Source organism: Vicugna pacos, chromosome X (assembly GCF_048564905.1).
Source record: "Vicugna pacos chromosome X, VicPac4, whole genome shotgun sequence".
NCBI classification, from domain to species: Eukaryota; Metazoa; Chordata; class Mammalia; order Artiodactyla; family Camelidae; genus Vicugna; species Vicugna pacos.
In genome coordinates, this window is record NC_133023.1 from 55,740,757 (window position 1) to 55,766,366 (window position 25,610).

The 25,610-nt window shown below is 42.5% G+C and overlaps 1 protein-coding gene and 1 non-coding gene across 2 annotated transcripts; both read left to right on the top strand.

Moving 5' to 3' along the window:
* Positions 1–7,598: 7,598 nt before the first annotated feature.
* Positions 7,599–7,671, top strand: TRNAT-AGU (transfer RNA threonine (anticodon AGU)). The gene has a single exon. It is a non-coding gene; the product is annotated as a tRNA-Thr (tRNA).
* Positions 7,672–16,902: 9,231 nt separating this feature from the next.
* Positions 16,903–25,610, top strand: PIN4 (peptidylprolyl cis/trans isomerase, NIMA-interacting 4). Its single transcript, XM_015251335.3, has 4 exons — positions 16,903–17,056; positions 19,953–20,017; positions 24,917–25,036; positions 25,435–25,610. The coding sequence occupies exons 1-4, from the start codon at positions 17,014–17,016 to the stop codon at positions 25,591–25,593; spliced, it is 387 nt and encodes a 128-aa protein (XP_015106821.1). The 5' UTR covers positions 16,903–17,013; the 3' UTR covers positions 25,594–25,610.

The window sequence follows — 25,610 nt, forward strand, 5'->3', positions numbered from 1 at the left end:
TGGGGCGCAAACTCTCCAATTTACCTAATTCCCCACCACTCTGTGTTCTATGAAGCCCAACCAGCCCAACCATCGTTCATTTCTATCACCTGCCAGGCTCCCAAAGGCATTTGAGCCTGCGGCCTCTGCACCAAGATGTTGTTGCAGGTTGGGTTCCCCAGGAAGCAGGCTCACGGATGGAGTTTGGTGTGCAGAATGTTTATTAGGAACTGATCTAGGGATTAACATCAGTGGGAGAGAAGGGAATAAAACAGGCTTAGGCTGCAGGAGGAAAGGGTAGCCACATAGGCGCCACACAGCCTCGACTGACTTGACGGCAAGCTCAGGCATTAACGTGACCATGACCCGTTGTCCTGTACAGGCAGAAGGCAGGCCTTCACACCCTTGCTTCACTCATTCTTTGGCTGTGGGCCACCCTAGGAAAGGCCTGACCTTGGGTGAGGTGGCTATCTTCAGCTGAGGCAATCCTCGAAGGAGCTGACAGCTAAAGAAGGTTCCTGCTGACAGCACTCCCAGCAACCAGGGCAACATCTGCCCTTGAACGGGGAGCTGGGCAACATGGTTCTGTGTCCATCACCCCAGTGTGTATTTCTCCCAGGAACAGTGCAGGTGAAACACTAACAAATTCTTATTTTCTGATTCCCACTCCATCCCTCAGAGAGATTACAGTTCATTTGATGAGGTTCATAACTTTCTTAAATTGTAGCTGCCATCTTCGGATACATGCCAGTAGCCTTAATTGGACTTGTGTTTCACAAGCCTCATTAATGCCCATTAACAAACCTTCTCCAAGGGCATGTCACAGATGCAAAGCGATAAGTCAATCCATCACAAGATACCAGGAATAAAATGGCATGAGCATCTATCACGCACCTGCAATGGGCCAGGCATCATATGTTCCTCCAGTCACTTCTTTTATTCATCCAGTCAGCAAAAATGTGACGAGCTCCTTCTACATGCCCAGCAGAGCACTTGGTGCTGAGGGTAGAGTAGGGACCAACAGAGACACCATGCCTGTCCTCATGGAGCAATACAGACTTCATCCTGCTGTAAGCTCCCGCTCTTCTACCCAACCTTCTACTGCCCCCTTCCTCCCATGCTTTTCAACTGTGCCCACTAGAACCCTAATTCTAGGGATTAATAATTACCCCTACAACCCCAACAGAAAGCCTTCCCTACACATTCCTTTACTGAGACCTGGCTCTCCTCTGAGAACCCCACTTCTATAGATTCTTTCCCTCCCCAAATACTTCTGCATCTGGAGGTGGAGTGGATCCCTTCCTTACTCCCCACTGTACCTTCCAGCCCATGATTGCTGAACCTCTCAATCACTCCCGTTCATTCAGTCTTCCTCTCCACTCCTAGACTTGCTCAAATCTGGGATCACTTCAACCTTCATGTGGAAGACCCACTGCAAATCCCTGGCTTCTCCTTCCTTTGGCCTGCTTACCTCTGATGGCCTCCCTTTTCCACTCCAGTCACCCACTCTCAAGGTCACAAGTGGACCTTGCTGTCCTCCAGAATTGCTATATCGCTGAAGTCTTAACTTCTGTCTCACACAACCTCCTAGCTTTCCAACCCTTATTCCATTACTCCATGTCACCATTCAACTTCCTTGAGACTTCCAATAACTTAACCCATTCATTCATTCAATATTTAGTAGCCATCTAATACACCAGACACTGCATTAAGTACTGGAGATACAGCTTTGAATATGACAAACAGAATCCCTGCTCTCATGGAGATCAGTATACTTTTTCTTTCTATTACAGCCCTTCTCTCTATTTTAACTTCTACCCCAATTAGTTCAGGTCTAGCATTTTGACCACTCTCTTGCAAACATCCTCAACTACCTTAGTTCCATTGTCCTTCCTCCCACCCGCCAAGTGCAACCCCACCTGGATCAAGCCAACTGCCCACATTCTCTGTTCCCACACCCAGGCTGCTGGGGAAGACCACACACAGCCATGCAAACTGCTGTTCTCCTACCGAAATGGGCCTTCAGCTCTACTCAAAAAAAAAAGCCTTCTGACACACAAACAGCTCTGTCTCCCATTCATCACAACCCCAAATGCCCACTCTCCTCAAACTCAAAACCCTCCACTAGTCTCCCCTCCCTGCTACCTCTCCAGCAGATGATTTTGCCACCTGCTTCTTAGAGGCAGTAGAAGCCATCAGACAGGAAGTCCCTGACCTTCCTAACAACAAGTCCACAATCCCACCTGTGTGTGCACACCTCCTTATCCCCTCTCTACCTTGTGTCTCCAACTTCTCCTTTTCAATCAACATTTAATCAACAAATATTAGCTGAGCACCTGCTATACAAGAGGCACTCTGCTAGGAGCTGGGACTATAACGGTGAGCAAAACAGTAGTCAAGGCTCCCGTCTTTAAGGAGCTTACTTTCTCATGTGAGAGAACAGACGCACATCAGTAAACAAACAAGCACGATGATTTTAGGTTATTCAGGAAATACAATAGGCTTTTACAATAGAAAGTAATGGTGAGGGGAGAACATAGCTCAAATGGCAGAGTGCATGATTAGCATGCACGAGGTCCTGGGTTCAATCCCCAGTACCTCCATTAAAAAAAAAAACCTAATAATAAATAAATAAATAGACCTAACAACTTCCCCCCTAAAAGTAATAAAAAAATAATAAAAAAGAAGGTAATAGGGGAGAACCATTTTGGGTAAGGTCAGGGAAGGCATTTGTCAGAAGGTGATGTTTGAGCCGAAGGGAACCAAGTTGTGCTTTGAACACATTAAGTTTGTGATTCCTATTAGTTTTACAAATGGAAATATCAAGGAGACAGCAGGATATGTGAACCTGGAGCTTAGAAGTCAGGGTTAGATATATAAATTTGGAGCCATGATATATAGGTGTATTTGATGCCATGGTACCATATGAGTTCACCTAGGGAGAGAATGGAGATGGAGCAGAGATTGAAGACAGAGCTGTGGGGCCCTCCAACACTTGGAGGCTGGGTAGAAGAAGGTCATCAAAGAACATGGAGACAAAAAGAATATGAAAAGGAATGTGTGTATGTTCATGTAGGACTGAAGCATTGTGCTGTACACCAGAAATTGACACAACATTATAAAATGACTATACTTCAGTAAAAAAATATATATATATACAAAAAAGAATATATAAACCTTTGAAAAAAAGAACATGGAGACAGAGCAGGAGAAAACCAAGAGCATGTGTGTAATGAAAGCCAAAAGGGAAGGTTTTATAAAAAGGGAAGGAGTGACCAGCTGCATCAAGTGCTGCTGAGAGATCAAATAATATGAGGGCTGAGAAGTGACCACTGGATTTGTAGGGTGGATGATAAGAGCAGTTTCAGGAGAGCTGTAAAACAGAACCTCAGTTGGAGTCAGTTGAAGAGAGGGCACGAGGAGAATGACTACAGACAAGCCTTTCGAGAGATTTGCTGTGAATGAGAGCCAAGACATAGGAGCATTAACTGGTGGGGGAAACAGGTGAGGGAGTATTTTTAGGATGGGAGACATGGGTGCTCATTTGTATCCAGCTGGAAAGGGTCTGGTAGTGAAGGAATGTTGATGAAGCAGAAGCCCTTGAAAAGGTGAGAGTAAATAATTACCCTGAACACAGGAGGAAGGGTTGGTGGGCTTTTTACTGGAGTGAGGACAGCTCTCCCACAGAAGCAGGACAAAAGGCAGAGTATTTGGGCACAGGCATGGGCTATATGGACTGGTGTGGGTGTAGGAGCCTGAGGAAGTTCATTTCCAGCTGCTTCTGATTTCTCAGTGAAATAGGAAGCAAGGTCATCAGCTGAGATGGTGTGGCCCTCTTGGGTGAGGGGTCCCTCTCTCTGGAAATAATAAGACAATGTGGAGGTCCCCACGGTGACCTGGGCTTCCCTTCTCCTAACTCCTTCTGGTGGGAAAGAAACATAGCCACATCTCTCATCCTAAAAATAACTCTTCCTGGACCTCACATTATGTTCCAGCTACCATCTTGTGCCTTATGTCCTTCCATTAAAATTAACATCATGATACAAATGATATTTATTTACAAAACAGAAAGAGGCTCACAGGCATAGAGAACAAACTTGTGGTTAGCAAAGGGGGAAGGAGGTGGCGGGATAAATTTGGAATTTGAGATTAACAGATACACACCACCATATATAAAACAGATAAATAAGGTCCTGCTGTATAGCACAGGAAACTATATTCAGTATCTTGTAATAACCTATAATGGAAAAGAATCTGAGAAAGAATATATGTATCTAAATCACTCTGCTATATACCTGAAACTAATACAACATTGTAAGTCAGCTATACTTCAATTTTTAAAAAAAAATCAGTTAAGATAGGATAATCTTTAACATTAACTACATTTATGGCTAATTTATTTCTTTTGAGGGTTGATAATGAAAACAAATTTGGATTTTGATCCTTCATGAGTAAAACATCTCACCTGTGCACTGCTGCGTAAAAGAGTATTTCGTGAACACTTACAACTTAGAAGTCATGTTATTTACACATGTAAAAACTCAAATACCTAAGCCAAATTTTCCTAAGGAAAGTTATCTATTCTCCGATTGTGCTTAATCTCAAAACAAGAAATATAAAACCAATCGATACTGAACAAGGAAAAAAATTAGCATCATGAAAGAACTGTCAGCACTGACCAGCTCTGTTCCCCGTGTGCTGCCTGCTCACAACTCTATCTGCTCTGCTCTGTAAAGGGAGCGGTCCCCTCCCTTTACCAAGTCCACCTGCTGTCCTGAGGACCACTCAGGACCTCTATGTCAAAAAAATCCAGTGATGCTTTCAGTCCTATCTTTTACCTTGAAGCACTTGGTACTTACTGTTGGCCACCACTTCCTTCTCAGAAAGCTTCTTCCTTTGGCCTCCTAAACACTGCACTCTCTTGGTGTCCCCACTCACTTATCTGATCATGCCTTCACAATTTCCTTTGCTTCTCCCTCCACTCTGCCTTTAAGTGTTGGAGTCCTCAGCCATGGGTTCCAGGCTTTCTCCGCCTTCTCCTTTACAAGGTCTCCCTGTGTTGTCCTCAGCCACATCTACTGCCTCCTCCCTACGGTTCCTCCCTCAGTGAATTGTATCGCCATCCACTCATTTGCACAAGCTAGAGGCCCAGCCATCTTCCTAGATATTTCTTCTTTTCTCCTACATCCAATAAGCTTTGCTGAGTCTTCCACATAAATATCTCTTGTATCTCTTTATTCTTCATTTTCTTTGTGGCCATAGGGGCTCAATAAATACTGAGATGCCTATCATTCTATTTTCTTTAATTCACTTGATAAAAAATGAGCCTCACATCATACTAAGAAATCAGTTCCAGGTAGGTAAACACCTAAACATGAACAGCAAGAATACAAAGCTGATGGAAGATAATACAGGAAAATATCTTCATGACCTCAGAGTTGAGAAGGAGTTCTTAAATAAGACATAAAAGCACTGACTATGAAGGAAAATTGATAAAACTAAACCCAGTTTAAAATTAGGATACCATTTAAAGAGTGAAAAGGCGGGCCATGAAAAGGAAGAGATATTTGCAACCCATAAAGCCAACAAAAGACTAGCATTCAGAATACACAAAGAACTCCTACAAATTAGTAATAAAAAGAAAACTCAATAGAAAAGGGGCAAGGGAATTGTATGGGCTCATGATAAAAGAACTCCATTCAACTAAAAAATAAAGAAATGAAAATAAGTAAATAAATAAACCTAATTATCCCCCTGAAAATGTTCAAAAAAAAAAAACAGAACTCCAAATATCCAATAGCATGAAAGGATGCTTAACCTCATCTATCATCAGAGAAGTGAAGAGTGAGGGAGGGTGGATCACCTCAAAGGGCAGGGAACCAGGGGTGATGGGTGTGTTCATTAGACTGATTGTGGTTCTAGTTTCACACATGTTTATTTATCAAATTGTCACTTTAAATATATGCAGTTTAAAACCCCTAGAAGAGAACATAGGCAAAACATTCTCTGATATAAATCGTACCAATGTTTTCTTAGGTCAGTCTCCCAAGGCAATAGACATAAAAGCAAAAGTAAACAAATGGGACATAATCAAACTTATAAGCTTTTGCACAGCAAACGAAACCATTAACAAAATGAAAAGACAACTTATGGACTGGGAGGAAATATTTGCAAACAATATGACTGACAAGGGCTTAATTTCCACAATATACAAACAGCTCATACAACTCAGTAACAAAAAAACAAACAACTCAATCAAAAAGTGGGCAGAAGACCTGAACAGACATTTCTCCAAAGAAGACATACAGATGGCAAGTAGACACATGAAAAAATGCTCAAGATCGCTAATTATCAGAGAAATACAAATAAAAAGCACAGTGAGGTACCAACTCACACCAGTCAGAATGTCCATCATTTAAATATCTACAAGTAATAAATGCTGGAGAGGGTGTGGAGAAAAGGAAACCCTCCCACACTGTTGGTGGGAATGTAAATTAGTGCAGCCACTATGGAAAACAGTATGGAGGTTCCCTAAAAACTAAAAATAGAGTTACCATATAACCCAGCAATACCACTCTTGGGCATATATCCAGAGAAAGCTATACTTTGAAAAGATACATGCACCCCAATGTTCACAGCAGCACCATGTACAATAGGCCAAGACATGGAAACAACCTAAATGTCCATCGACAGATGACTGCATAAAGAAGATGTGGTACATTTATACAATGGAATACTACTCAGCCATAAAAAGAATAAAATAATGCCATTTGCAGCAGCATGGAAGGACCTGGAGATTGTCATTCTAAGTGAAGTAAGCCAGACAGAGAAAGAAAAATACCATATGATATCACTTATATGTGGAATCTAAAATATGACACAAATGAACTTATTTACAAAACAGAAAGAGATTCACAGACATAGAAAACAAACTTACAGTTACCAAAGGGGAAGGGGGGGAGATAAATTAGGAGTTCAGAATTAACAGATACAAACTACTACATATGAAACAGATAAACTATAAGGCCCTATTGTATAGCACAGGGAACTATATTCAATATCCCGTAATAAACCATAATGGAAAAGAATATGAAAAAGAATAGGTATATATGTGTGTGTGTGTGTGTGTGTGTGTAACTGAATCACTTTGGTGTACAGCAGAAACTAACACAACATTGTAAACCAACTATACTTCAATAAATAAATAGATAAATATGTACAGTTTGGCATACGTCAACTATACCTCAACAAAGCTGTAAAACACACAAACACACACACAAACACATACACATCATTTCACATCCACCAGACTGGCAAAATATTTTTAGGTCCAACAGTAACTAGTGTTGAGGAAGATGTAGAGGAATAGAGACTCTGATACACTGCTGGTAGGGAATCTAAACTGGTTCAACCACTTTGGAAAACAGTTTGTCTTTATCTATTCAAGTTGAAGGTACACAGCCCCCAGGACTTAGCAATTCCACCCCTAGCTATATATCCTAGAGAAACGTGTACCTGTCTTTCCCAAAAGATATACAGAAGATTCACAGCAGCATCGCACAGAACAGCCCAAACTGGAAACTACCTAACAAGTCCATCCAGAGGACAATGAATAGAGGGGAGGGTATAGCTCAGTGGTAGAGCACATGCTTAGTATGCATGAGGTCCTGGGTTCAATCCCCAGTACCTCCATTAAACAAATAAATAAGTAAACCTATTTATCCCCCCAGACAAAAAATAAATTAACTTTTTTTAAAGTTAAGAGTGTGGCTCCTTGTAAGAGAAGGGCTAAATTGTAATCGGTGAGGACACAGGGGAGGCTTCTAGGGTGCTGGCAAAGTTCTATTTGGGGATCTGGGTGACGGTCACATTGGTGTTCACTTGTAAATATTTTTACAAGTGTACAATGTGTATATTTGTTTTAAGCACTTCCTGTATGCATTGGGTGTGTTATATTTGACAATAAGAACATTTTTGAAAGACCCAGGATACAATTCTGAGTTCCACCAAATTTAAGGAAAGGGCTGCAGGAAAAGGAGTTTAGGAAAGACGGCAGATTGGCAAACCAGGAGAGAAGAAGCTGCCGAATTTCCAAAGAGAATAGACTACAGTGCTCTGCAGGACACATCAGAGCAGAGCTGAGAGCCACTAGCCTGGGTCCTTGCAGCCGTGACAGGAATACGCTTGCACAAGAGGAAAATGAGCGAAGGCACAAACAGAAGAGAATACTATTAGAAGGCAAACATATGTTGAAATGTCTACTCTTCCTTAATGAGCAAAGACATACGAAATTTAAAAAACTGAATGGCCATTTTTTGCCTATTATAGTAGCAAAAATTGAGGGGAGGCGGAAGAAATCACAATATGTCAGGCTGGAAAGAGTACCAAATTGCTGCCTGGAGTTACTGGCTGCTAACGCTAGGAATAAACACCATCCCTTTAAAATAAAATCTGGCAGGATGCACCAGGAAATTGTAAAGGCTCATACCATTTCACTCAGTATCCTACTTCTGGAAATCTATTCTAGGAAAATTATGCAAAGGGAGGAAAAGGTTATATGAACGAGTCTGGAAGTGACTCAAGTATCCCTCAACAGAGAAACCATGGAATAAACTTTGTTAAGCACTACTAAGTAAAAATCATTATTACGATAATGGGGAAGGAAGGAAACTAACATTTATTTAGTGATACTTTTTAACATGTACTATACTAAGTGCATTACTTTATCTAGTTTAATGCAGCCACCTCCAAAGTCTTTTATTGTTACTTCCCATTTAAATTAAAAAACTGGTGGTGGGGTGCTTATAGCTCAGTGGTAGAGTGCATGCTTAGCATGGTCCTACGTTCAATCCCCAGTGCCTAAATAAACCTAATTACCTGTCCCCCCCCAAATAAATACATAAATAAATAAATACAGAGAAACTGAAGCTCAGAGAAGCAAATTAACTTGTCAAAGATCACAGCTAGTGAGGGACAGAACTCACATTTCAGTACATATCTGTCTGAATATGAAACCTCCTTTATTTTCACTCCATTACACTGCAACATAAAAAATACTTATGCTAGCATTTCTCCAAGTATTTTTTCCCAAAACACATAGGACATTACTAACAGGTCTTTTTAATACCAGATTTAATAACGCCATTTGTAGCAACATGGATGGACCCAGAGATTATCATACTAAGTGCAATAAGTTAGAGAAAGACAAGTATCACATGATACCACTTATATGTGGAATTTTAAAACAATGATACAAAAAAACTATTTACAAAACAGAAAAGAGACTCAGAGACATACGAAACAAACTTACAGTTACCAAAGGGGAAAGGGAGAGGGGGAGGGACAAACTAGGAGTATGGAATTAACCAATACTGACTACTATATATAAAATAGATAAACAACAAAGTCCTACCATACAGCACAGGGAACTACATTCAATATCTTGTAATAACTCATAATGAAAAAGAATATATATATATAGCTGAATCACGATGCTGTACACCAGAAACTAACACAACATTGTAAATCAACTATACTTCAATAAAAATAAAAAAATAAATTTAAAAAATTAAAGAAGAACTTAGGTTTGGGGTTTTAGCAGCTGCATGGATGGTGGTGCCATTTACTAGGATGGCAAAGATTTGAGAAAGCGCAGGTTTGGGAGGGGCAGAGGAACAAGTGGTTATGCTTTATATATATTAAGTCTGAGTTGCCTATTAGACATCCAGGTGGTGATGCCAGGAGGACCACTGGATATATAGATCAGCAGTTCAGGGCAGTGGTCAGGGCTGCAGAGAAATTTGAGAGTCCTTGGAACATTGATCGTTTAAAGCCTTGAGACTGGATGACTTTACTTAGGAGCAAAAGTAAACAGAGAAGAGGGGCCCAGGATGAGCCCTGGGGCCGTCCAATGTTTAGGTACCTGATAGAGAAGGAACAACCAAGAAAGGAAATTCAGTTGTGAAATGCTGAGAGAAGGCTCTAAATTGCAGTGTTCCCAAGCCCTTGGGGAAGCTTTCTTCCCTGGAGTAGCTTGTGCTCAGCAAAACACATGAGGGAAATACCGGCTTATGCTACAGTAAGTGGAGAGGCAGGCAACCAAATGGTATGCAAATTCTGATCGCAACCACATACAACCATGTATGGAACATGCCTGGCACGTGTGCTCGGTAAACATTTGTTGAACGAATTAGTGAATGAAAAGTAATATACATATGGACAACCACCACATCACCACCACTACAAGGGAATAAACAAAAATGACAGTAGTTGTTAGCAGTGAGATATGATTAGAAATAGTTTTTCCAAATTTTCTGCAATGTTTTGTGGTCTATTTTTTTCTCACAGAGTTTTGCCAATTCCATGCATCCATCTGTCTCTACAGCATTCAGGGACACTGTTCCCAGACACTCTGTAGGAATCCACTCTGCCTGTTCTCTCCTGCTTGCTTCAGAATCCTTGACACCGTTTCTGGTCTGCTTAATTTTAATTCTATTCAGTGCCATCCATAAATATTTACTGAATCGTCTTCAGCCTTGAGAGATGATTAATACATGGGGCCCCTGCTCTCACGTTGCTCACAGTCTAAAGGGAGATAGATGGGTAAACCCTACTCAAAATTCACCTCCCCTCTAGCCCCTCTTATTCAGTCTCTCCCTGAACTTTGACCCACTGTTTGTTTACACTTCATGCTTCTAGTCAATTCCTTCCAGCTTCCAGCTGTGGCCCCAGCCCTGCCCCACCAAATAGCCCATTCAGCTATCTAATTAAAATAAACACTGGCAAATATCTGGATAAAAGTTTACAGTGAAATTTCTACCGTGGAGGTGATTTCTGAGTCCCTGCATGAACTGTCTTTACGGACATTCATAAAGATTCATTGCTGTTAAGTGTATCTCTCTCTGTGTGACTTGTTTCTCTTTGTTTTTGGAATAACTCCTAAGGGTTTTTATAGGTTTTGCTGGGAGAAGGCACCTTAACACAGTAAAACATCTCAACGTCCACCAGGATATCATCTCAACGAGCTTTGATTATGTTAATTGACACATTTTGCCAAGAAAGAAAAAATACTGGCTGATGCAAATGTAATAGTTGTTTATGTTTGTTGAGGGTGTACCATGTGTTAAGCATCATTTTAAATGCTTTATTAAAATTAATTCTTTTAATCCTCCCAATGTCCGATGAGGAAGATACTAGTTTTACTGTTTTGCAGATGAGGCCAGAAATGGTAAGTAATTTACCTGTGATGTTAGAGCTAGTACCCTCACTATATTCAGTATAAAACTACTCACATATACAGATACATCATATATCATTTTTTGTGTTGTTTTGAGTCAATTAACATTCATCACTACCTAGTTCATAGTAACCTCTTATGGCAGACCTAGCATACTTTCACATCATTACATTAGAAGGGGGATATGGTATTTTTCTTTCTCTTTCTGACTTACTTCACTTAGTTTGACAATCTCCAGGTCCATCCATGATATGGCTTATATGTGGAATCCAAAAAAAGGATGCAAATGAGCTTATTTCCAAAACAGAGACAGACTCACAGACATAGAAAACAAACTTATGGTTACCAGGGTGGGAAGGGGATGGGGAGGGATAAATTGGGAGTTCAGGTTTTGCAGATATTAACTACTATATATAAAATAGATAAATAACAAGGTCCTACTGTATAGCACAGGGAACTATATTCAATATCTTGTATAGCCTATAATAAAAAAGAATATAAATATATATATATTTGTATAACTGAATCACTATGCTGTACACCAGAAATTAATACAACATTGCAAATTGACTATATTTCAATTTTAAAATAAATAAATAAATAAAATCATAAATATAAACGTTAGAAGGAGCAAAACTTTGAGACACCAAAATGACCCACTAGACCATGTGAACTTCATTTCCTTTTTAGAGAAAGCATTTAGTTGAGGTTACAAAAGAGTAACTTGTCTAACTTGACTAAAAACAGTTACTATCTTGAAGTGTTTTAGGTGTAATCCTAGTCCCAAAGGAGCTAAGCCCTCAAAGGCCTGTAATTAATTTACTTTGCTTAAGAAATGTCGTTTCAGCAGAGCAAAGACTACCGCGTTGGATCCTTGCCCCGGCACTGTTTCCCATAAAGCCAGTTTAGTACTAGGCCAGAGGGCTTGGATGGGATCCAGAGGGGGTTTATTTCTGAAGTAATCTGAGACCCTTGCTAGATGGTGACTTCCCTTCCTGAGGCAATACTGTGGCCCTAACATGGAGAAAAAGTTTCTTAGGATGATCTTGTTAAACTATTAGCTAATGAAGTTAGTGGAGAAACAGGCACCCTTACACATGGTCAGTGGGAATGCTGGCTGGTCTTATCTCTTTTGAGGAAAGTTTGGCAATTACTATCTAAGTTCAAAACACACAACAAAGCTCTACTGTATAGCACAGGGAAACTATATTCAATTTCTTGTAATGAGCTGTAATGGGAAAAAAATCTGAAAAAAATATATGTATGTACATGTATAACTGAACTGCTTTTCAGTACACCTGAAACTAACATTGTAAATCAATTACACTGGAATAAAAAATAAGAATTATTTAAAAATAACAAAATGCACGTATCTTTTGACCCATGTGTGGGAATCTATCCTAAAGACATCTCACATCTGTGCAAAATCTATGTTCAAATGTTCATTGCAGCACTGTTTGTCATAGTAAGAGACCAGAAATTATCTCTAAATGCAAATCAATAGGAAACCAGTTAGATAAATTATGATACATCCATACAATGGAATTCTATGCAGCCATTAAAAAAAAAAGAAAATATTCATACAGTGGAACATCACCAGCAATTTAAAAAAGAACTGCTGCTACTCACAAAAAAAAAAGAGCCAGATACAGAGGAAGACCTCCTATATGGTTCCATTTACATGAAGTTCAGAAATTCTCTTTCTGGCCAAGATGGAGTAACAGGCACCAGATTTATTCTTCTGTCTGAAACAAGAAAAAATAGACTATATTAAACTATGGATTATGGTTTTCAAGACACTGGACATCAGAAAATGAAGGACATTGATCCCTGAGAGACAGCAAACAAACTAGGTAAGCTCTACAATCACCCAAGCTGCTACTATGTGAGAGTTTCCAGGCTCTGGTGCAGGGAGGGGGAACCTAGTTAGAACCCAGTGGACTTCCTGAGTTGAGTCAATGGAGCTGAGAGCCCACGGAGACCAAGGCAGCTAGAGTTAGCAGGACAGTATTCCGGACAGGAGGACACTGCATAGAAAGAGAGAATCTCAGAGACCTGCAGAGGGTATTCCTCAAGTGTTCAGGTGGGGACGGATCTGTTTAGAGGAAACTGCCTGAAACTTGCTGGAGCTCACGTAGAACTATAAGTAGTTCATGTTCCCACCAAGGTTCTACTGTATAGCACAGGGAACTATATTCAATATCTCATAGTAACCTATAATGGAAAAGAATATGAAAAGGAACATATGTATGTATCTATATGACTGAAACGTTATGCTGTGCACCAGAAACTGACACAACATTGTAAACTGACTATTCTTTAATTAAAAAACAAACAAATAAATAAATATAATGAAAAAGAACATGAAAAGGAAAAAAAATGCTGGTGAGAAGGTGAAGAAACTGGATCACCTATACATGGCTGGTAGCAATGTGAAAAGGTACAGTCCCTCTGGAAAAGAGCATGCAGTTTTTTACAACATTAAAACACAATCACCATACAACTCAATAATTACTCTTTTGGAAATCATCCGAGAGAAATGAAAACTCACATTTACACAAAAACTTGTACACAAATGTTTATAGCTACTTCATCTGTAATAGCCCTCAAACTGCAAAAAAAGCCAGATGGTTTTCAATGAGGGAATGGTTAAACAAACTATGGTCCACTTCTGTCACGGACTACTACTCCAAAATATCCAAATGGTAGACATAAGCACAGAATGCTTTGGGAGCATAGTGGAGTGCCTAACCCAGCCTGGGAGAAGGTGGAGAAGAGGGTCAGGGAAGGCTTCCAGGAGGAAGTTAACACTTGATCTTGGTCTTGAAAGGTACATAAGACTTAGCTAGATACAAAATGGAGGAATGGCATTCCAGGCAGAGGGAACAGTATATGCAAAGGCATAGTGTCTTAAGAGAGCATTATATACTGTAGACGGTAACCTGACATGGTTGGACTAGTTAGAACCCAGTGGTGACCAGACAGAAAGTTTTTTGGCCACTGACTGTGCTCAGGAGACATCCATCCTGTTAGCCATCTACCTGCATCTATTTGCCTTGACAGGTGGGTACTTTTGCAGATGGCTGTTCTCATCCACCAGGTACTGATTTTTCCTGGTTTCAGTTTCCAAAGGTGACCTTTTTCTACCCTCATCCCTAGCTAGAGTCTGGAGCCCAGAGCTCCCCATATACTGACCACCTTTGAATGGGATTAACTAGATCTCTGTGTTTTGTCCCTTCAAGGTCCCCTTTCAGAATAAGCTCTGCTGGGATCTCAGATGGGAAAGAAACTGAAGCCCTCTGGTTGGGGAGCTGGTGGGGTGGGCCAGTGAATCTGGGTCAAGGTTTGTGAACCTCTGTCCTGGGAAGAGGGCTGCCAGCTTCCCTTCCTGATTTTCCTCGTTGAAGAAATGTGTGGAAGGCTCCATCTGAGAAGATAATTAATAGAAAATCTAACTGGCAGCCATTCCTGGCTCTGACTCATAGGTGCACACTCCTGCAGTCGTTACCATGGTTACAAGGCTGAAGTTTTCTCCTCTCTGCCCCCACTGCCCACTCTTTTGTTCATTCGTCACTCTGCTCCCACAGACTCCTCCACAGTCAGCCTCCACATACCGGTACAGACTTAACCCTGTATAGAGGCTAGCTTTTTGGTTGTTTGTTTTACAAATAATATTCATTGCCTTTTTTTTCTTGAATTAAAAAAAGACGTGCTGATCCACATTAACAGAATATAGTTTCAACAGAAAAAAATGAAAGCCAGAAACTCACATGCCACAATCAACACTTAAGATTTTTGTGACGCATACTTCATAGTTGAGATGGTACATGATTTTATCAGTCTTAAAGTGCTTTTGACCTCCAAACATCTGGACTATGCCCATCGGTTTCTCCTTTGAACTACTGGCCTTTAGGCATTGTTTTGGGCAAATTCAGCCACTTACCCACGCTCACTTATTGTTGTTGCTGTTATCAGCTGGAATGCGCAGAGCTCTCACCGATGTTCCAGGCACTAAGCATTTGCCAGGGACGTCAGCCATTTAGGGCTGGTTCTTGACAGGGGGTCTGAAATTTGCTTCATTCCCACTCCAAGGGTGCCACAGCCCATGGTTGCAGGAAAGGCTGTCCCCTACTGAAAACCAGAAGTAAAGGTGCCTCCTGGCTGTGGATGAACTGATGAACATGAGGCCATACTGTCATTGTCAACCAGCCCCATCTCCCAGCTGGACTTTGAAAGTCAGTGGGCTCACCTCAGAAGTGGGGGAGCAGTGATCCCCTCAGTGCTGGATGTGTTGTTCCTCACAGTTGATCACTCCCAATCCAGAACAAGGAGTGCCTAAGACGTGCTATGTTCAGAAAAGACAGCAGTACAACTTGAGGGGGATGCTTGCAGTGTATGAGTTGAGGGGTGGCACAGTCTCAGAAATACCTGATCCCCGGGTCTGGGCGGGAAGCATCCCATGTCCCACAAGACTGCACCCCAAACTTAAACTCTGAGCTGGAAGACCTGTATATTCTGGCTATCTCCTGGAGACAGCCATCTCCTGGAGTGGAGGAAAATCTCTGAACTTACATACAAATTGGGGGGAAAACGGTCGTGGGTAAGAGGAGAAAGTTTGGGGGCACAAATTCAAAACTCATTCCCCTTAAATTAACACTCCACAGGTTAGTCATTGTTTTATGTGCTTTACAAATATGAACTTGTTTAACTCTCTTAACACCCTATAAATAGGTATTATTATCATCAACTCCATTTTACAGATGATGAAACTGAGCCAAAAAAGAGATGAGGTAACTGCATCAGGTCACAGAGCTAGCAGCCAGATGGTGGAGCAGGGATTTGAAGCCAGAAGGTCTGGCTCCAGAATCCATGCTTTTAACTACTATATTATGCTGCACCATTAAAGATATTTCGGAAAATACTCAGAAAGATGCACAATAACCTGTACTAGCACCACTGGTCACATTTTGCTGGATAGCCTTCTTGTCTTCTGTATGAACATATTATACAGTACCCTACATAATTTTTCTAAAGAAGAATCATATTCTATAGCTTGGTCTGTACCTTCCTTAAGGCCATTTCTCGTGTCTATACTGACAGCTTTACACTCGTTATTTTAAACGGAGCACATCCTTTTGTGTGGTGAAAACATTATTTAAGCAATACCTTACTAAAAGGCATTTAGATTGCTTCCGATTTTTCTCCATCACAGAGTTCTGCAGTAGGCAGAGAGTTTTTAAAAACTACCTTTTGAATCCAATCAGTTACAAGCTGCAAAATACACTTTAAAAACGAAAACTCGCAAGGGAGAGTGGGCCCATGTGTAGGAGGGCGCAGGAGGCGGAGGCGGTAGTTGCGGCTCTTCCGGCTTTGTCTTTGTCTGGTGGCCCCGAGGGATTGGCTGGAGCCAGCGCGGAGGGACTGCAGAGGCCCGCGGCTTCCACTGCGCACGCGTAGAAGAGGCGGGTTGGGGAGCGGGGAGCAGGAGAGCGCGCGCAATTAAGGGTGTCAGAAAGAGGTAGCAAAAAGCGCAGAGGCGGGGCTTCCCGCCCCCGCCCAATCTTTGGCTCCGCCCCTCTACCCGGCCCGAGGTTCTTATTGGTCAGACATCTTTGGTCCCACTGGCCCTAGAGCCAAAAGACCGGGTCTGCCCCCAGGTACGCCTGCTTCCTGAGCCGCAGTAAGAATGGCCAATTGCGATGCCGCTTTCAGGCGTATGTGTAGGACATACCCGTGGGGCCTGAAGGGGCTTTATGCGGCAACCGAAGCGGTTGGGCGTCGGACGGTAACTTTCGGAGATGCCGCCAAAAGGAAAAAGCGGTTCTGGAAAAGGGGGGAAAGGTAGAGCGGCCAGAGCAACCAAGGAGAACGCGGTCGGGTGAGGGGCGAGGGGAGGGAGCAGACCGGCGATCCCTGGGGTCTGGGATGGAGGCAGCCGGTGGCCGGTGACTAGAGGGCTGACCGGGAAAAAAGAAATTGGAGACTGGCAATGTGGACTTCTCTGGAAAGTTTTGGCTGAAATACATGGGGAGCTGGTGCTGAAGCTGAAAACCCTTGATTATGTCCTTGCGCTGGGACGGTGCCAGTGGCAACTGTCACTCAATGGGACAGAGAGACTGTACTATGATGTGTTATTCAATGTTGTGCCTTTCTCCTGCTGCTCTAACCTTAGACCTTCTACTTTTCCATCCTCTGCAATACAGAAAAAAAAAAAGAAAGAGAAAGCATGGGGATTAAATGGTAGATAGCAGAGGACAAAGGATTAAGTGAAAGTTTGATTTTGTTTGTTTCTTCAGAACAGGCAAAACTTGGGAGTGAGGCTGACATGAAGGATCCAGTAAAGTTACAGAGGTAAAGGTACAGAGGATTGAGGTTTGAGATAAAAGAGGTGGAGCAGTTGACCTTTGAATAGGAGGGGCACCTTATGCTTGAGGTCACAGGGAAGGAGACCAGGATGGATGTGGTTGTAAAAATTGGGGCCAGGGGGGTGGATTTTGTAGAAGGTCAGGTTTAATGGCCTCGATTTTTCGATAAAGTGGAAGACAAAGGTAGTTTTTAAGGCTGAGGGGCAGGGAATGAGTAGGGGTCTTGAGGAGAGTGGTAAAAGGTTTGGAATAGCCGTTGGGGTGATAGGAGAGGGGATGAAACACTAATAAAAGGATTGCCGTCAGGGCTGAGAGCCTGACTAAGACTGAAGGCCATGAACTTGTAGAGGACACGATCTGCACAGTCATGATTTACCTAGTACAATACAACTGGCACAATACAGGATTGAAAAGACCTCGGTGTAGCCTTGAGCCAAGGTTGAGGTTTTGTTGGACAATGATAATAGAAGGAAAGCAATAGAAGGGAATTAAGGGGCCAGGGAATGCAGTTCAGATGATCAAGCATGGGATCCAGACTGGGAAGGGAGGGGGAGGGTGGAGCTCAGTGGTAGAATGTGCTCAGCATGCACGAGGTCCTGGGTTCAATCCCCCATACTTCCATTAAATAAGTAAATAAACCTAATTACCCCCCCCCCAAACCAAAACAAAACTGACTGGGAAGGGAAGGAGAGGTCTGATAGTCTAGGGGAACATAGCAAGGTAAAGGGACTGAATGGAGGGGGTGTGGTTTCCGTGATATTAAAGAGCCCATGTTGGAATGAGGCAGGAGAAAGCTGGAAAAACAAAGTTGTAGCCAGAGACTTGAGTTCTGAGTGGCACAGTTCCATCATGTGCCCCTGGGAACAGGTGGCCTGGAGTAGAAGGCCTGGTCATTGAGGAGGGAGGTCCAGAAGTGAGGTTAGGCTGTTGGATGAGTCCTCTGCATAGATGGTGATGTCATCCAAGATGATGACAGGAGTGAGGGTGGAAAGGCAGCCTGAAGCTGCTGCCAGAGTCCTCAGTCAATCAGAGGGAGTGAGGTGGCAGTCAGAAGATGACATTGTCCAGCAGGGGAGAGGATGGGAAAACTGGAAGACGTCATTGTTCTACAGTGAATATACTGCAAGCCCACTTAAGAGTTTGGTGTTGTAAAACTCCTTTGGCAGTAACATTTTCTTAGGCATTTGGTGGTCGGTATTTTGGATTTTCACTTGGTTGAACATTTATTGAACAACTGTTGTATGCTAGGCATTGGAGATCCTAAGACAAGTAAGATGAAGTCTCCTGATTAAAACTTTCCAGTGGCTCCCTATTCTAGGATAAATTCCAAATTATTTAATAGGGCCCAAAGGCCCTCACGCCCTAACCCTCAGCCACCTTCCCTGGACTCATGTCACAGCACTCCCACCTCACATCTGGCTTCATCTAGAGTTTCCTACACATCCCATGCTGTTCCCCCACCCCAAAGTGTCTCCTCCCCTTTGTCCTTTCTTTGCCTAGTCAGCTCCTACTCATCGAGGAAACCTTCCCTGACTGGCTAAAATGTCCCTCTGTGCTTCCACAGCCCCCTGTCTGTAGAGTATAGCTCATTCTCCTGAAATGATCTGTTTGACTTGTTTACATAACCATCTTCCCCAGCAGCATGTACACTCCCTGAGGGAGGTACCATGGCTTGTTCATCTTTGTATCCTCAGTGCCTAGAACTTAGTTACTTAGGAAATGTTTATTGAACTGAGCACGTAATCTAACAGTAGGTCTTAGGAATATCAGCCTCTTACAGTGAGTATGCTGCCATCAACACAGAAATTGGCACATTAGCAAAATGACACAGTAATAAGATGTCAGATGCTGCCAGCAGTTGTTAATCTGAATATCAATAACTTTTCTTGGAAAGTGTCAATAGGCAATGTAGCAGACTCCAGGAGTTTGGACATGATTGTATTCTTTAGCCAAATAAGGGTAAAGTATATTCTTGGAGTATACTTTAAAGTATATTCTTGGAGATTTTACTTATTGAAATTGTGAGTATTCAGATACATAGTTGCAGGGCTTATTAGAAATCTCACAAGAGTGCAGGGGTTTGGCCTTAAAAGGTAGAATTTCAACTTGGGTCCAGTTGGCTATTGGTGCTCTCATTCAACTATCAGCATACTCACTTGGGTATCCATTTTCTGTGAAGAGTTTATGAAGGGCACAAATTTCCTGTTTTAAGAGAGGTGAGTCACCGATTAATTTAGCTTGATGTTGTAAAGTGTCTACAGAGTTCCCTTTTGAAGCTTGGTGTTATGATGGAAGTATCAACTCCCACTGTGTTGAACTTTTCTGTAAATAACAAGGCGGAGTTAAATGAATACCTGTCATTTTCTTCTCAGCCTCTGGGAGTGACAGTTCTGACAAGAAGGCTCAGGGTCCCAAAGGTGGTGGAAATGCAGTAAAGGTAAGTTAACTAGTTATTTTTTTTAAATTAAATATAAATAACATGGGCAGCTGTCATTTTAGTACACACAAAAGGAGAAGACAGTATGCTTAACTCATTCTAAGAGGCTAACCTAATACTTTGATGTAAGATCAAAGTAACACAAAAATGGAAAATATCAATCACTCTCACTTATGAAATGTAATTCCTTTTTAAAATTTTTTTTTGTTTTTATTCGGGGGAGGAGTTGATTAGGTTGGTTGGTTGGTTGGTTGGTTGATTTATTTATTTATTAAATGGAGGTACTGGGGATTGAACCCAGGATCTCATGCATGCTAAACACATGCTCTACCTCTGAGCTATACCCTCTTCTGCCCCTGTAATTCCTTTTAAATATTTTCTCACATGCTCTACCTCTGAGCTATACCCTCTTCTGCCCCTGTAATTCCTTTTAAATATTTTCTCAAATGCTTTCTCAGACATCCAGAATTTCTTCATAATTTAGTATTTTTCTTTAAAAAGTATTGAGTTAGATCTTCCCAAGTAAGTGAATGAATGATTTCTCAGAATGAAATAGTGTTTGATAAGACCAAGAGCTTAGATACACAGGCAGAGGCACAGGTGAGCTATGAGCTGGATCCCTGACCATGAAAATGAGGGTGGGGGAAATTGCAACTAACTAGTCAAAGTATTTGACCTAATGTCAGTGGGGTGTCTGCCCAGGGAAACTAATCTGCAAACACAGTTACACTGCTTAGTGATATGTAACAAGGCAGTTTCCCCGTTTCAGTCAGAATATGGGATTCCATACTTTTGATTCATTCATTCAGTAAGGATTTAGTGACATCTTCCCTGGGCCAGGCAGTGTACTGAATTCTGGGTATTAGACTCTTATCACAGTCTAATTGGGAGCAGTTAGGTAAGGACAGAAATTTCGTTGCTGTATGATGTGGCTTCCGTAGTGGAATTGCATCATATAAAGGCAACCATACACATGGAGCCAAAAGAAGGAGAGAGAATGTAGTGTGCCTGCTTTTCTATGCAATGAACCTATGCCCCAAAGAGACAGTGAGATGGGAGACATGAATTTGCTTTTCCACAGTCGACCACCATTCTTGTATGAGCATCCAACCTGTGAAGTGGGATTCTGGTATCCAAAGATAAACTGTCATAAAACAGGGTGCCTAAATACAAGCCAGCTACTTCGTTCTGGTGTCCAGCTGAAGAAGTGGTCATTGTTACAGCACAAGCTGGGGAGACAGGCTGTGTCAGGCTCACAGAGGGCTGATGTGCTGGTCTCCAGTGTGGCATCTTTGGAAGGGATGTTATCGGGTAATTTTGATGGTGTGCAGTTTTCACCATACGTGCTGACTTTCACAAGCACCTAACCTAAGAGACTCCTCCACTGCATATGCCCTTTTTTGGTGGGGGGGTGTTGCAGGGGGTGATTAGCTTGCTTGCTTTCTTGCTTGCTTGCTTGATTGATTGATTGATTGATTGATTGATTGATTTTTAATGGAGGTACTGGGGATTGAACCCAGGACCTCATGCATGCTAAGCAGGCACTCTACCACTGAGCTGTACCCTCCCCTTCATATGGCTTTAAAGAGGCATCTTGCCCTTTCTGGGAAAAAAATATGTTCAGTGTGGCTATACTTGAGATTATAGAAAGGAATGGTATGTAATTAGGTAGGAAAGTCATGGAGGGTTAAACTGTTTTGTTCAGCTTTTCCTCTTTAGATAATTTGAGACTCACATTCAGTTGTAAGATACATATACGTGTACCTCTTACTCTGTTTCCCCAATGGTAACATCCTACAAAACTGTAGTACCATAGCACAACCAGGAGATTGACAATGATACAGTCAAGATCCAGAACATTTCCTTCACCCCAGGGATCCTTCCTGTTGCCCTTTTATAGCTACACCTACTTCCCTCCTGCCCCTACTTCTGCCCCCTCCTTGACTCGATGGCAGCAACTAATCTGTTCTCTATTTCTGTAACTTTATGATTTCAAGAATGTTACATGAATGGGATGATACAGTATGTAACCTTTTGGGATTGGCTTTCTTCCCTCAGCATAATTCTCTGGAGATTGCATTCCAGTTGTCGCATGTATCCAGTCTTTTCCTTTGAGCTACTGGGTAGTGCTCCATGGATCGGAAGTGCCATAGTTTGTTTAACTGTCCACCTGCTGGAGCACAGCTAGGTTGTCTCCAGTGTTTACAGAGGCCCCAACAGGGGAGGGACCTCAAACCCTGCAGCCTTTTTGGGTCTAGGCTCTTTACCCATCCTGCCATTCTGTTTTAAACCCCACTTCTGAACCCACCCCCACCCTGTGTCACTAGAGCTACCCAGATTCTGAAACCCACCTGCCAACCACAGCTTCTCTCCTTCCCCTTCACTTCCCACTGTCCCCAGTCCTGTTGTGTTCTTCTCCACACACAGACCTGCAGGCCCTCAAACCTCCCCTGTTCTCCCCACCTTCTCCCAGGCTTCGTGTCTGTTCTCTGAGCCCTGGTTGTGCCTTAAGCCAGCCACCACCCGGCTCCAGTCAGTCAGGAGGTATCTGCATCCATTGGTTCTCAACCCTGGTGTATATCAGATTCACCTGGAGAGCTTCTAAAACTCTCAGCACAAGGGCCCACCCCAGTCCAGCTTCCTCAGAATCTCTTGGGGGAGGGGACTGGACCTTGATATATTCTTAGAAGCTCCAGGGGTGATTCTGATGTGTGCCAGGGTTGAGAAACACTGATCCAGTTTCAGGGTTAGTGTAAGGATTTCACATAAAGACCTTCGCACATTGTTTGGCAGGTACTAAGTACTCAGTAACTTAAATACTGTTATAATTGTCACAAGAAAATGGAAACCACACCTGTGACGTAGGAACTCATTGGCTTCCCAGCCCCCTACCAACCATGTTCTCTCCACTCACACCTCCCCTTTCTCTCTCTCCTCACCTTCTTCCTTCAAGGCTCACTCGTTTGTCCAGCAGTGCTCTGAACGCCGGTCCTTGCACCTTCATTTATCTCCGCCCTCTTGCTTGACTCTGTCTTCAACCTTTCCCTCTTTACTGCATCATTCCCTTCATTCTGACAATGTGCCCAGGGATCTTTAAAATATATCCATGCCTGTGACCCTTTCCCTCTGACCAGAGCCCTTTCTCCTTTTTTTCTAACTCAGTTCATTGGGGGAGCCCCTCCCGCCCGCATTACTGCCCCAGTCCGCCCGCTGCCACCTGGCTTCTGCACTTACCACCCTTCTGAAACGGCTTTTGTGAAGGTCCTCAGTCAGTCATGGCTAATGTGATTGTCCTTCTAACCTGATCACTCCGTAGCATTTAATCCTGTCGACCATTTCCTCCTTGCAGCTTTCTCTTGCCTTGTTTTCTGCTAACACACCTTTCTCTCTCCCTCTCTGGCCCTCCCTTTTCATATGCTTATTGAGCTGCTTTCTTTGTTTCTTAAATATTGATATTCTTCAAGGATGTCTTTAGCTGGCTTTCCCCCTCTTCTCATTCTGGGTAGCCTCCCGGGATGATCCATCACTTTCCAGAGCATCAGCTCCTGCCTCTGTGCCCATCACCCCCAAATTCTCTCTGAGCCTGCCTGTCTTCTAAGACGCTGGTCTCACACAGTTGCCAGTTGGTCAGGCGTACTCGCATACCCCACAGGCGCTACAGACTCGTTATGTCCAACCTCTCAAACTGTCTAAGCCAGAATACTTGTTTATTCATATATAAAGTGGTAGATGGGTCCCCTTTCAGTGATCATGACTGCTGTGTGCACTTTCCCAGGAACTGAACCAGAAGGTTGCTTTGTGAGCACAGAAGCAGGAAGAGGGAGGCAGTCGACAAGCTGCTTTAGCCAGGCTGAGCTCAGCTCTGATGAACCATCCTTGTCCCCCAACATGTATCTCTCTAGTGTCCAGATTGTTCATTCCTGTCTCCCCTGGACAGTGCTGGACACATTCTGTAGAAGTTGCCTTGCTGAGGCCTGCTTTTTGACACATTCTTTCCTTTGCTGTGTCTCTATATCCTGTGTAGCTCCTCCAGTCAGGAAGTTACTCCTGTGGGCCCAGGATCCTCTCGCCCCCAATGTCAGTGTTGAACCCTGAGGACAACCTTGGTTGGTTTGTCTCCACATTTATAAGGGAGACACCTTTAGCACCCACCCTAGTATATCACTTACAATAAGAAATGAATAACAGATTCTATTTGAATGAGAAATCTTACAAAACATATCTTGACAAAAATCATTTTTAAGGGTATAGTGATTTTTTTTCAAAACATGGCTTTATGTAAACATAGGTTACATTTGAATACTTCTCTAGGGTTGAGTATTCTTAATCTTCAGCATATGATCCTTTTTCAAAGTGTTAACTTGTGGGGAGGCTTTATACATTGAGCCTCTTGGTAAAAAGTACTTCCTGCTGGGTTTTTTTTTTCATATCATCCCCACTCTGAGGATAATAGCTAACTTTTATTGAATGCTAGCTGCATTATCTCAATCTTCACAACCCCATGAAAACTCATAGGTACTGTGCACAAATGGGGAAACATTTAGAGGTTTAAAAACATGTCCAAGATCATACAGGAGAGTTGGGAATTTGACTCCAGGACCCAAGCTCTCAACCATTATCGTTTCCTTTCCTTGTCCCCATTGAGGAACATGGTAAAAGATGGTAGCTTCCCCCAGCCAGGTGCCCATTTTCTGTGTAAGTCTGGGTTCTGAGATATTGTCTGAATACAGGAAATGGGTTATGGCCATTGCCCAACTGGGCAGACTTCCTGGATTTTCCATTGCCAGGAGCGAATGTGTTTTTTCACTGGTGGGGTAAATCCAGACATGACTACTGTACTGTAAGGAAAGGAATCATTTGGGTCTCCAGGTATTACATGAACATGCCTTTTTCTTATAGGTCAGACACATTCTGTGTGAAAAACATGGAAAGATCTTGGAAGCCATGGAAAAGTTAAAGTCTGGAATGAAATTCAATGAAGTGGCCGCACAGTATAGTGAAGATAAAGCCAGGCAAGGGGTATGGTGCTCTTATTATTTAAAATGCCCCCTCTGGAGGACACCCAGCAATAGGGATTATTTTTATGTTCTGCCATTAATTTTAGCCATATCTTGGCTCAAAGATCTTAAAAGCAGAAATGTTCAACTTGTGAACTGTGGAATACAGGTCACCTTTGTCTAAACCTAGGCATGACCAAACTGACACAGCTAACAGACACCAGCTGCCTAGTGAGTGCTTATGTGTTCAGTCTAGGGTTGGACCTCTTCCACCTGTTTGTCCTTGTCGAGGCTGCTTCTTTCCAGCTCAGATAAATAAACCTAGAAACCTTAGCATTCGTGCTAGGAAATTCTTAAGCTGCAGTAGAACTGTTCCCACTTCAGGGTCACTTAACGTCACATATCTTTTGCATTTTTTAGGGCGACTTGGGCTGGATGACCAGAGGGTCCATGGTGGGACCATTTCAAGAAGCAGCATTCGCCTTGCCTATAAGTGTGCTGGATAAGCCTGTGTTTACTGACCCTCCAGTTAAGACAAAATTTGGGTATCACATTATAATGGTCGAAGGGAGAAAATAAAATTGTATGAAAGGCTG

Coding starts and splice junctions, on each gene's coding strand:
- PIN4 (XM_015251335.3), top strand. CDS start 17,014: ATGCCGCCAAAAGGAAAAAGCGGTTCTGGAAAAGGGGGGAAAG. Junction 17,057..19,952: donor TTCTGGAAAAGGGGGGAAAG/GTAGAGCGGCCA, acceptor TTTTCTTCTCAG/CCTCTGGGAGTGACAGTTCT. Junction 20,018..24,916: donor GTGGTGGAAATGCAGTAAAG/GTAAGTTAACTA, acceptor TTTTTCTTATAG/GTCAGACACATTCTGTGTGA.